The 12,303-nt window shown below is 39.8% G+C and overlaps 1 protein-coding gene across 1 annotated transcript; it reads left to right on the forward strand.

Annotated features, from left to right (window-relative positions):
* Positions 1 to 1,049: 1,049 nt before the first annotated feature.
* On the forward strand, positions 1,050 to 12,288 carry pax10 (paired box 10). Its single transcript, XM_058621775.1, has 8 exons — positions 1,050 to 1,265; positions 3,577 to 3,729; positions 4,347 to 4,562; positions 8,224 to 8,306; positions 8,907 to 9,063; positions 9,548 to 9,621; positions 11,389 to 11,524; positions 11,647 to 12,288. The coding sequence occupies exons 2-8, from the start codon at positions 3,624 to 3,626 to the stop codon at positions 11,745 to 11,747; spliced, it is 873 nt and encodes a 290-aa protein (XP_058477758.1). The 5' UTR covers positions 1,050 to 1,265; positions 3,577 to 3,623; the 3' UTR covers positions 11,748 to 12,288.
* Positions 12,289 to 12,303: the final 15 nt, after the last annotated feature.

Below are 12,303 nucleotides of genomic sequence, written 5' to 3' on the forward strand. Positions count from 1 at the left end.
ACACAAACCCACCCACCCACACACACACACACACACACACACACACACACACACACACACACACACACACACACATACACACACTCTATTTCATTCTACAGCAATTTTCAAACAAATCTTTTCTATAATTATATAACACTGTATATTACAGGTTTCCATTATATATCACTGTCCACTGTGTGCTGCACATGAATGTAAACCTTTGGTGAGAGCACTCGCACTTTTGTTGTATTTAAGCACTTTCTCAGTTCTATTCTATTATCCATCACTAAAGTTTATTTAAAAAAAACCCACAAAAGTGTCTAATTACGAAAAATGATTTCCCCAGAGGAATAACTTTGTTACCTTTTTATCACAGGAATAAAATATAAAATGAGGATTATTATTATTATCATTGTTATTATTATTATTATTACTGTTATTATTATTATTATTATTATTATTGTTATATTATTATTATTATTATTATTATTATTATTATTACTACTATTATCATTATTATTATTATTACTTTGGTTGAATAATAGTGGCATTTGCCAATGTGGATGGCAAAAATATTGATATTTTAAAGAAGAAGTAATAAACATGTAATGTAATATAAATCATATGTGAACTCAGTTAAGAGCATGTGTATAATAGTTTATATTAAATTCAGTTCAGGGTGAATGCTTATCAGAGTTTGAATGAAATCTTCTGTTATTGATATATATTCACTTCTGATGATGAAAATTCACACATTTGACTGATAATGGTGTTCAATATTGATGTAATTCACGGCTAAAATTGAATTCCATCATCTATTTATCATCCACTATCTCTCCATTATCTCTCTCACTCTCTCTCTCTCAGCATCCTCCTCCTCCTCCTCCTCCTCCTCCTCCTCCTCCTCCTCCTCTCGCTGGCATTAAGTTCAAACTTGACACTGATGTTGACTCACTTTGTCACCCCTCGGTGGCTCCATCTCTTTCTCTTTCTCTCTCTCTCTCTCTCTCCCTCTCTCCCCCTCTCTCTCTCCCTCTCTCTTCTATGGCTTGGAGGACAAGAGTGCCTGCAGACGCATTTCTCTCCAGAGCGCCCCCCAACACCACCACCACCACCACCGCCCTCCTCTCTCTCACCCTGTCCAGCTCTCTCTCTTTCCTTCACACACACGCACAAACACACAGTATTGTCAACAAAAGCTGGAGAACAAGGGACGTGAGGAGAGCAGGGAAATAAAGCTTCACTCAGGGTCACCACGGCATCATTTCACCTGGACACTTAAGGTAAGTTTGGAAAAAGCTGCAAAGTTAGAGTGAGTGTGTGTCTGTGTGTGTGTGTGTGTGTGTGTGTGTGTGTGTGTGCGTGCAGGTATATTTGATGATGAGCTGTTTGACCTCTGACATTTTGTTGAGATTTGACACACCTCCATGTTCAGGGAGAGCAGGTTCCAAAAAAGATGTGAATGTGAGATAAATGCTTTACATTACGTGACATGACATTAATGTAATGTAATGTCATGTCATGTCATGTCATGTAATGTAATGTAATGTAATGTAATGTCATGTCATGTCATGTCATGTCATGTAATGTCATGTAATGTAATGGGACCTACAGATGGGTAATGGGAGATTTATTGAGTCCTTTTCTCCCAGTGTCTTGGTGATGACGTGTATTTGTTGTTGTGTGTGAATGAATGACCAAACATCTCTTTGAAAGGAATCTTTTCTTTGCTTTTTTTGCTTCGGCTTCTCGCCCTAAAACATGATCCACAGCCTGGATGTGGCCCCTCAGTGGTTGGGGTCAAGTTAGTGTTTGTAACTGGGGATTGGGGACCTTGCTCAGGGGAACCCATAACATGGCAGGGACCCAAACTTGGAACCCTCTGGTTACAAGTCAAGTTCCATGGGCTGAACCTTTGAAAGGAAGTGTTTACTAAATCAAAATGACGTCAGGTCCGGACGTAATTGTGAGTTTGGGTCACAATAGTTTGTCATCTGTGGGTCAAATGTGGCTCCCCCTGTAGGACGTTTAGGAACACTGCTTTCAAGTGTGCTGCTCGTACACAAGGCAAACCATAGTGCTTTACAGAAGCAAATAAATACACTGGAAATTAAAACTAAATCAATAAAAAAAAAAATCAATTATAGAAATAAGAACAATTTAAAACATAAAAGAATTTGAAATCAAGCAGACAAAGAATGTTTGATGTGTTCCGTGTTTGCCGTCCTTTATTTGTCCTCGAGACGTCACAGGGCTCACACTCACACTCACACTCACACTCAGCTGTGCTCTTTACCTGTTCTTACCAAGTCATCTCATCAGTCTCCCAATGAAACATTGGCAATATCATTTAAAATCATTAAACATCATTAAACAAGCAGATGTGAAACTATAATGTTATATAAACCCTGATTTAAACAAGCTGACACTTTGTGCTCAGGTGTTCAGGGGGCGTGTTCCACAGGTGAGGACTAGGGACGCTGAGTAAACCTGTCCCTGATGAGACCTGAGGTCCAAGACCATTCAGTGACTTGTAGACCAGCAACAGGATTTTAAACTTGATCCTTTGACACAGTTTAAACTTTCACAACGGATCACTTTGAAATCAGTTTGAAAAGGAAAAAGCAAAGAAAACTGATCAAGGTTTGAAAAGGTTCTGCATTGTTTGTGCAGTCGTTCCTATTATTCTGCTTTCTTTTGTTGCTCGATCGACCACAGTCTCACATTATTATGCTGCCTTAAAGGTATATATGTATGTACGTGTGTGTATGTATACTGTATATATATATATACACACATGTATATATGTATATATACGTGTATGTATATATATATACACACACGTATATATATATGTATATATACGTGTGTGTATATATATATACACACACGTATGTACGTGTGTGTATATAAATATATGTATATATGTACACATATATGTATATATACATACACACAAGTATATATATACATGTGTATATATTTACACGTACATATATGTATGTGTGTATGTATATATGTATATATATACACATATATACTGTACATATGTGTAAATATACATATATGTTTGTATATATATATATACACACACGTATGTACGTGTGTGTATATAAATATATGTATATATGTACACATATATGTATATATACATACACACAAGTATATATATATACATGTGTATATATATATATATATATATATATATATATACACGTACATATATACACACAAGTATATATACACACACGTATATATATATATATATATATGTACGTGTGTACTGTGTATATACTGTGTGTACTGTGTGTATGATGTGTCTTGTCATGTACACATGCAGGCTGAGCCGTGACAATGATCAGAGTGTTTTCTAATGTACCTGCGCTCCCCACGGTATACTAGCATACCAATGTAGAACACACACGCGCTTCATGACAGTGCACACGTAACTTACTCCAGTTCTGTCTGTCATCATGAGGCTAATTGACCACAATGCCCACCATGTGTGAACTCATGCAATATGAGCTCCTCCTCCTCCTCCTCCTCCTTCTTCTTCTTCTTCTTCTTGTTGTTGATCTCCTTCCCCTCGCACAGGTCAGGACTCCCTCATCCGTCTTCATGGTGTTTGGGACAATCGTAGCATGTATGAGAAGTTAACCATGCTGAACCTGCAGAGCGGCTCAAACTGGAGTGGGCCCAACAACTGGTACCATGACCCCACTGGAGTTCAGACACAGCACAGCACAGGTGAGCTGTTTGATACGGTATATTTGTGAATGAAATGCTACTTTGTTTGGCATGTTTGACAAAGATTGCTTTGGCTACACTTTAGGCATCACACATTACTTATGTCAGGTGACTGCAATGGGACGCAGACGCATACATACATACATACATATATATATACATACATATATATATATATATATATATATAATTCTTTTGATCCAACGCTGCAATATTAAGACCGGTCAACATTTCATTTCTTTTTTATTTTTAATAATAATTAAAAAAATCATGTTACCGCAGCGTGAGTAGGCCAGTCACTTGTTGGCACATATAGAGATGCAAACACACAGTGGAAGCATATTTACACTCAGACTTGTTTGTGATGGAATAATGAAGGGCAGGTGTGTTAACATACCAGGTGTCAACAGTGATGAGCATGAGTTTCACATATCGTCTGTGTGAATGGGATCAAAGGAGCTCCGGACACAGTGTTGTGATTCCCATGCAACACAACTGTCTGTAGATGGACAGGAAACAGTAATCCCACATACTGCAACTTTAACTGGTTAGCTCAAAGCGCTAACCTGCCAGTCACTTTGCTCACACATCTTTTTTGTCACCTTCCTCTCTGACAGTGTCTGACGGCTGTCTGCTGGACACAGAGGGCAGCATGGGGGGAGAGGCGGGGGGAGGAGGAGGAGGAGGAGGAGGAGGTGGAGTGGGCAGAGGGGGAGGAGTCCCCGTGGAGCGGGACGAGGGTGAAGAGTCCCAGCTGAGGCTGCAGCTCAAGAGGAAGCTGCAGAGGAACAGGACCAGCTTCACACAGGAGCAGATCGAGGCTCTGGAGAAAGGTCAGCACACACAGCGCTGCTTGTTTTTCACTACACAACGGAACACTATGGATACAGATGATAGTGATAATAACAACAACAACAATGACAACAAGAGTACACTATCAAATAAATAATATGATAATATAATATCAAGTCAATCATATGAGTACACTGTAGTTGGTTACATGAGCGCATTCATTTGAAAAAAACAAAACAATTTTGGTTTGTTTTTTAAAATATATTTTTTTAGTAAATTTTTCTGTTTTTCAGAGTAATTTTTTCTGTTTTTGTCGTAATTTTTTTCAGTTTTTCAGAGTATTTTTTTCAGTTTTTCAGAGTAATTTTTTCTGTTTTTCATGGTCATTTTTTTCTGTTTTTCGTGGTCATTTTTTTCTTTTTTCGTGGTCATTTCCCCCCCCCCCCTGTTTTTTGGAGTAATTTTTGGTCGGAATTATCGAGATACTTCGAACTCTCGCGAGAACCTGCAAGTGACTCCCTACCCTATGGTGACTCCTGCCCACACATACATGTTTGAGCCCCGGTTGGAACAAGGGTCTTTCTGCATGTAGGTCACATGTTCTGTGTGTGTGTGTGTGTGTGTGTGTGTGTGTGTGTGATGCAGAAGAATAGTTTTCATGTATTATAGGTAAAGAACCCTGAAATCAGCTGTAAATGCACTAGAAGGAGGTCAGAAGACTAAACCAGGGTGATGTGTTCAAACCAGTGCTGTCAGTTTAACACGTTATTAACGACGTTAACACAAACCCATTTTAACCCATTTTTTTTAATCACAAGTTTAACGTTTAACGTAAACGTTGTGTTTTTTTCACATGCTGCTGCAACAACTAGTAACGTTAGAACAACTCCAACACCACACCGGATCTAACTAGAGCGGAAACAACACAACAGGCTAACGTTGTGTTCTGAGTGGATGGCGAGCGTTGTGCGCTTCTCCGTCTCCAACACAGCCTGGATCAGTTCTCCACGCACTCCCCACATCCAAGTCATGATGTCTGCAGTGTTACCAACCAAGCTGGCAGACCCCTAACCGTATGGAGACCACCGAAGACCGCTAGCTCCTTTAGCTCGGATTAGCTCGCTACGGCAACGACACATTAAACCACACTGCAGGCTGATACACAGCCTCTCTTATTATTGTGCACCTCTCACAATAAGAGGAATAACTCTACTGTTTCTATTGTCTCAATCAAAAAAGCAAGCAGATCCACTTTTCTATGTTGATAAGAGCATTAAAATGAGAAGAAATAATGGGACACAAAGAAATCAAGAGACATTTAGAATAGATACAAATGTGCAGTTAATGTGAGTAATCGTCATTAAATATTTGAGTTCTTTGTCAGCACTAGTTCAAACGTGTTGAAGCACGACAGCTGACTTCTGTGCTGACTGCTGGTTAATAGCAGTGAACACATTACAACTATTACCACTGGTTTATTTAGCATTCAGATCAAATGATAGCGTGTTGGCATCAAATGAGATCGGCATTAGTGGGAAAGCAAGAGCCGGGTGAACACGTTCATTCTACTTCATCTACTTCATATTTGACACTCACATGCACATGAAGCAGAGGAAAACGCCTCTGTATGCAATGAGATAGACCTACATTTGGTTTTTAGGACCAATGACTATCATGTGTCTGAAGACGTTAGCCTCAGTGCAGCTTTAAGTTTCTTAAAAAGAAAGCAACAGCCTCATGGAAGAGAGTCATGGCGGCCATGTTCTCGCACATTTGTGTCGTTGGCCTAAAACAGCAACACAACTCAACCGAACCAAATCCTGTGGGTTCACCCACACGAGCCTTTGTTGTATTGTTTTTTATCTCATTAGAATCACTGAGCCAAAGGTCTATGGGTAACACTGTCACTAAGGTCTAGTGTGTAGTTGTCCATCTTGTGATGTCATGGAAATGCCCAGGACAGACCAACCACTGGCTTCTACTAACATCTAAAACTCCCATGATGCTTTTCCATCACACAGTTGTAACACTGACTCAACTGTCGTGTAAAAATCCAACAAAGTTCATCTCTAACATTTAGCAAAGGAAATGTGTGAAGTGTCAATATTTTACAGTGTAGATCAGGGGTCTCAAACTCAGGTGACCTGTGGGCCACTGACGCTCTCGTCTGGTCAGTCGGGGGCCAGTCAAGTAAAAAAAGCAACGTTATGAGCTCATATCATCAATAATAATAATAATAATCCTTTTTTTTAAAAGTACTCTATTGTCTTGTGTGAGCTTTTCTGTCTTTTACTTCTTCACACTTTACTTTTACTTCTTTAAGTACCCGCTGACAGTGTAAGGAGACAAAAATGGCTTGAATACAAATCTAACACATAAAAGGCAATAATAATAATGCAAATTGCATTTTCAAAGTAACGTGTGTGCTTGTGCTTTGTTTGATTAAATGAAATAAATTCATTTCTGTCCCGGTCTCAACATACACAAATGTTCTCCATCCTAATTTCCTTGAATTTGTTACGTAACATATTTTATTGTGAAAGGTTACAGACAAATATTTCCCTTTCTTTCTTTTGCCTCGACTGGAATAACAATTAAAAAAGGAAAAGACAAGAAAACAATATTTAAAAGTGAAATGAAACCAGCGTCAGGTTTATATCACATACATGAGCCCCTCCATCACTCCTGAGGCCCGCGGACGCGCCGCTGTTGTTGTGCTGTTGCTGTGCTGTTGTTGTGCTGTTGCTGTGCTGTTGCTGTGCTGTTGTTGTGCTGTTGCTGTGCTGTTGCTGTGCTGTTGCTGTGCTGTTGTTGTGCTGTTGCTGTGCTGTTGCTGTGCTGTTGTTGTGCTGTTGTTGTGCTGTTGTTGTGCTGTTGCTGTGCTGTTGTTGTGCTGTTGCTGTGCTGTTGTTGTGCTGTTGTTGTGCTGTTGTTGTGCTGCTGCTGTGCTGTTGCTGTGCTGCAGCCACACAGACGACATGAGACGTGGCTCACGTGGTCCACGGTGCAGCCGAGTGGAAGTGCATCACTGAGGTCACGTCACGAGGCCGCTGACCTCAGTGCACGGCCAGCGCACAATCACCATCATGTGTTGACACAGACGCCAATTACAGCAATTTGTGAGACACACTTAATTTATTGAACTGTGTAAATATGGTTCATTATCCATGTGTTACAAGCGTGAGCTCTGATATCAAGTCACGATTGTTATCATTCATAATCAGCACCACAGACATGTTAAGGATCCCAGGAGGAGACCACGTCCTGTCAGGGAGGAGACCACGTCCTGTCAGGGAGGAGACGACAATGGCAGCACTTTGTCACCGTGAGAGATGATGAACATACTGGACTTCCTTTATGATCATTATAAAAATAAAAACACGATACTTTAAAGTCAAGTGGGTTTGGCAGCTTCTCAACGTGAATCCTGCGTCTTCCATAACGATGAATAATTCATTTAAAGTGCAACGGATAAATATTTCAAAGATGCTTGTGAGGAAACATCTGAGCTTCCTGGAGTCTGAGTCAGACCTGCTGTTATTATTATTATTATTATTATTATAATTATTATAATATGCTAATATCCAGACAGACAGACAGACAGACAGACAGACAGATGAACATTGTGAGGTGAACCCTCATCCTGTCACCCCTGATGGTGACTGTCACTGTGTGACTGACATGAGTTGATTTTCTCCACAGAGTTTGAAAGAACACATTATCCTGACGTCTTTGCCAGAGAGAGACTGGCAAACAAGATCGACCTGCCGGAGGCCAGGATACAGGTGAGGACTCTCCTGCTCTGCCTCTGCATCACTGACATGCTGCTGCTGCTGCTGCTGCTGCTGCTCTTACTGCTGCTGCTGCTGCTGTTACTGCTGCTGTTACTGCTGCTGCTGCTGCTGTTACTGCTGCTGTTACTGCTGCTGTTACTGCTGCTGTTACTGTTACTCCTGCATGTTACTGCTGCTGCTGCTGCTGCTGCATGTTACTGTTACTGCTGCATGTTACTGCTGCTGCTGCTGCTGCTGTTACTGCTGCTGTTACTGTTACTCCTGCATGTTACTGCTGCTGCTGCTGCTGCATGTTACTGTTACTGCTGCTGCTGCTGCTGCTGCTGCTGCTGTTACTGCTGCTGCTGTTACTGCTGCTGCATGTTACTGCTGCTGCTGTTACTGTTACTGCTGCTGCTGCTGCTGCTGCTGCATGTTACTGTTACTGCTGCTGCTGCTGCTGCTGCACGATAACATGCTGCTGCTGTTACTGCTGCTGCTGCTGCTGCTGCTGTTACTGCTGCTACTGCTGCTGCTGCATGATAACATGCTGCTGCATGATAACATGCTGCTGCATGATAAACAAGCCTGCCTCTGCTCTGTGACTGACAGGTGTGGTTCTCCAATCGAAGAGCCAAGTGGAGGAGGGAGGAGAAGCTGCGCAACCAGAGGAGGTCGGGGGGCGTGACTTCCTGTTCACAGAGTCAAGCTCCTCTGACCACTTCCTTCAACACATCCATCTATCATCAGCAGCATGGCAGCAGTTCAGGTGCACACACACACACACACGCGCACGCACACGCACACACACGCGCACGCACGCACACACACACACACATGCACACACACCATGTTGATATTAGTAATGTCTAAATGTAAAGTTTGATTGAACTGCTTGTTATTTGCAGGTTGTTAATAATGACAGCACATGTGACCAACAGCTAAAGTACATGAATCACATGATTCACTCAGCTCAGACGTCACCACAGGAAACTCTTCAATCTTTAAGGACAAATATTCATGAGAGAAGGAAATGAAATAAGATCAAATATAAAAGACTCTCATGAGTGAAGTAGATTTAAACATCATTCTAATTCCTGTTCATATTTCATTGTTCTGAGGTATAAAATGTGCACTTCAATGATCTGAATGTGTGCCCAGTGTGCAGATGTATGACTGGTGCATCATATATAATATTATATAATAGCTGTTTAAGGTCTCCCCCCCTCTCCCCCTCTCTCTCTCTCTGTCAGGCTCCATGTTGAGTCAGAGTGACTCGTCTCTGCCCAGCTACAGCTCTCTGTCAGTTTTCTCCTCTGGAATCCAGGTGAGACTTTTCCTCGTTCACCAGCACATGTGCATGTGTATGAAACACATGATTAAACTGCCTTTAGCAGAGACATGTGTGTGTGTGTGTGTGTGTCCTTGTGGTGATTACAACACCAACACAATGTAAACAATGAAAATATATATGTATATACATATATATATATCTATATTGCATATATGAAAGGCCATTTTTCACTCATTCAATCACTTAGTGTTTTTATTTGGTTTATACAACTTCTCATGCCTCTTCATTGTTTTGATGTACTTTGGTGCCACCTGCTGGAGGTTTGATGTTTCCACACGACTCTATGACTGTTTCATGATAGCCAAGGCATTTTCATTTCACAAACTTGCTCTTTTCTTCTGATCAAAACTGTGTTATTATCACCCTATCACTTTTTACCAGTCAAATATATATATGTATATATATATACATATATATATTTATACACATATATGTTTATATATGTGTATATATACACATATGTGTGTATATATGTGCGTATATATACACACATATGTGTATATATATATACACACACATATATATGTGTGTATATATATACACACATATATATGTGTATATATGTGTGTATATATACACATATGTGTGTATATATGTGTATATATACACACATATATGTGTGTATATATACACACATATATGTGTGTGTATATATATGTGTATATATACACACATATGTGTATATATATACACATATATATATGTGTGTGTATATATATATACACACATATATATGTGTGTGTATATATATATATATACACACATATATATGTGTGTAACCCTAACCCATATAGCATTGGGAAACGGCAGGGGAAGCAAATGTAACTGAGTTGACTGTCTAGAGCTAGACTACATCTCTGAGTGTTACCGGATGCTGAAACATGTTTTCTTTGTCAAAATGTCATAAAAAAAAGAAAAAAAAAGAAAAGAGGAAATGAAATGTATGATGATAATGGGGGCGGGACTAGTTAAGCTTTGCTTCTCCCGCTTTCCCTTTCGGTTATGTATATTGTGTGAACTGCACTGTTCACTGTGTGATGAGTGATCTAAATGTCATGACCGAAATAAATAAATAAATACATTTATATATGTGTATATATAAACATATATACACATATATATGCACACATATATATGTGTATATATGTGTGCATATATACACATATATATAGGTATATATAAATGCACACATATATATGTGTGCATATATGTGTATGTATATATACATACACATATATGTGTATATATAGGTATATATCACATATTCACCATTAACTAGGTGCTTACTAACATGCATATAAGTAGCATACTAGCCTTTTATTGGTAAATATTAAGCACAATCTTATTTAGGAAAAATCTTAATTCATGTCGTAATACAGGTAGAATAAGGTTATGTTGTATAAGGTGTTAATACGTGCTTAATAATTACTAATATGAAACAAAGTGACGTACAGTTAACATTCAAAACTGTAACAGTGGGGGATTTTAGTGATTTAAAAAAAATACAATTCTACATAGAGCATTGTTATCTGCGTGTTCTGCTAACAATGATTTAGCCGAGATGCGTTTGCTTTTCCACATTCTCAGCTGGCACGTGGTGAACTTGTTGTGATGTCACTGCCAGTTCTGATTTTTATATCTACATATATACATATATATATATATATATATATATGTAAAAACCTAAATACCTAAATGCAACTTTTAAAAGTGTTCTTTATTTTCTGTGTCCACTCTCAGTCTATTTCTCCACAGTCAGCCTCCTCCTACTCCTGCATGTTACCTCCATCACCTTCTGCCCCGCGCAGCTTTGACTCGTCGGGGTACTCCTCCTCCTCTCATCTGCAGACTCCGCCCTCGGCCAACTCAAACACTGGTGAGTGTTTCTGTGGCGACGTGTGGACGCACACACACACACACACACACTTTATATATTATCAGTTATATCTCCATTGACCAACTTCCTGACTGTGTTTTCCATGCGTCACTCACATGCAGGCCTCATATCACCTGGCATCTCAGTGCCGGTCCAGGTCCCAGGAGGAGAGCAGCAGAACATGAGTCAGAACCTGGGTCAGTACTGGGCCAGATTACAGTGAACAACAGACACTTCCAGCAAAGGAAGAAAATAAGACAGGAACAAGGACATGTAAAGAAAACGGTCAATAAAACAGTATTTGAGACACATTAGTGGAGTTTCAGGGTTAGTTCAGGTTTTCTGAAAAGTGCTCGTATGAGGTGCTGACACATGATCACTGACACATGATCACATGATCACAAAAAGTCTACAGTGTCTTCAAAGTATGTGCCTACATTAGAGATTAGATTAGAGATTAGATTAGAGAGACATGTGTAACCCCCCTATATTGTGTCATTTTGTGACGTCTGTGTTGCTTCATGCTTCACCACGGTGACATGAACTTCACAAACACGAGCAGCTACAAATACTGATTGGACTTTGGTTTGAGAGAGTGAGTGTTTTATGAATTGAATTTTCCAGGTGGAAAACAGGATTATATTAGGTAAGCCTTGAGTATGTGAGGATGTGATGTTTCCCCTTCTGTTCTGTGGTCGTCACAGTCATTGTTGGCTGTTGGTGCATTCCATTTGTAGTAGGAAGTTGGATTTCTAACTCACCAACCCTGACCCTGCCAA

The sequence above is a fragment of the Solea solea genome, chromosome 21 (assembly GCF_958295425.1).
Source record: "Solea solea chromosome 21, fSolSol10.1, whole genome shotgun sequence".
In the NCBI taxonomy this organism is placed as follows: Eukaryota; Metazoa; Chordata; class Actinopteri; order Pleuronectiformes; family Soleidae; genus Solea; species Solea solea.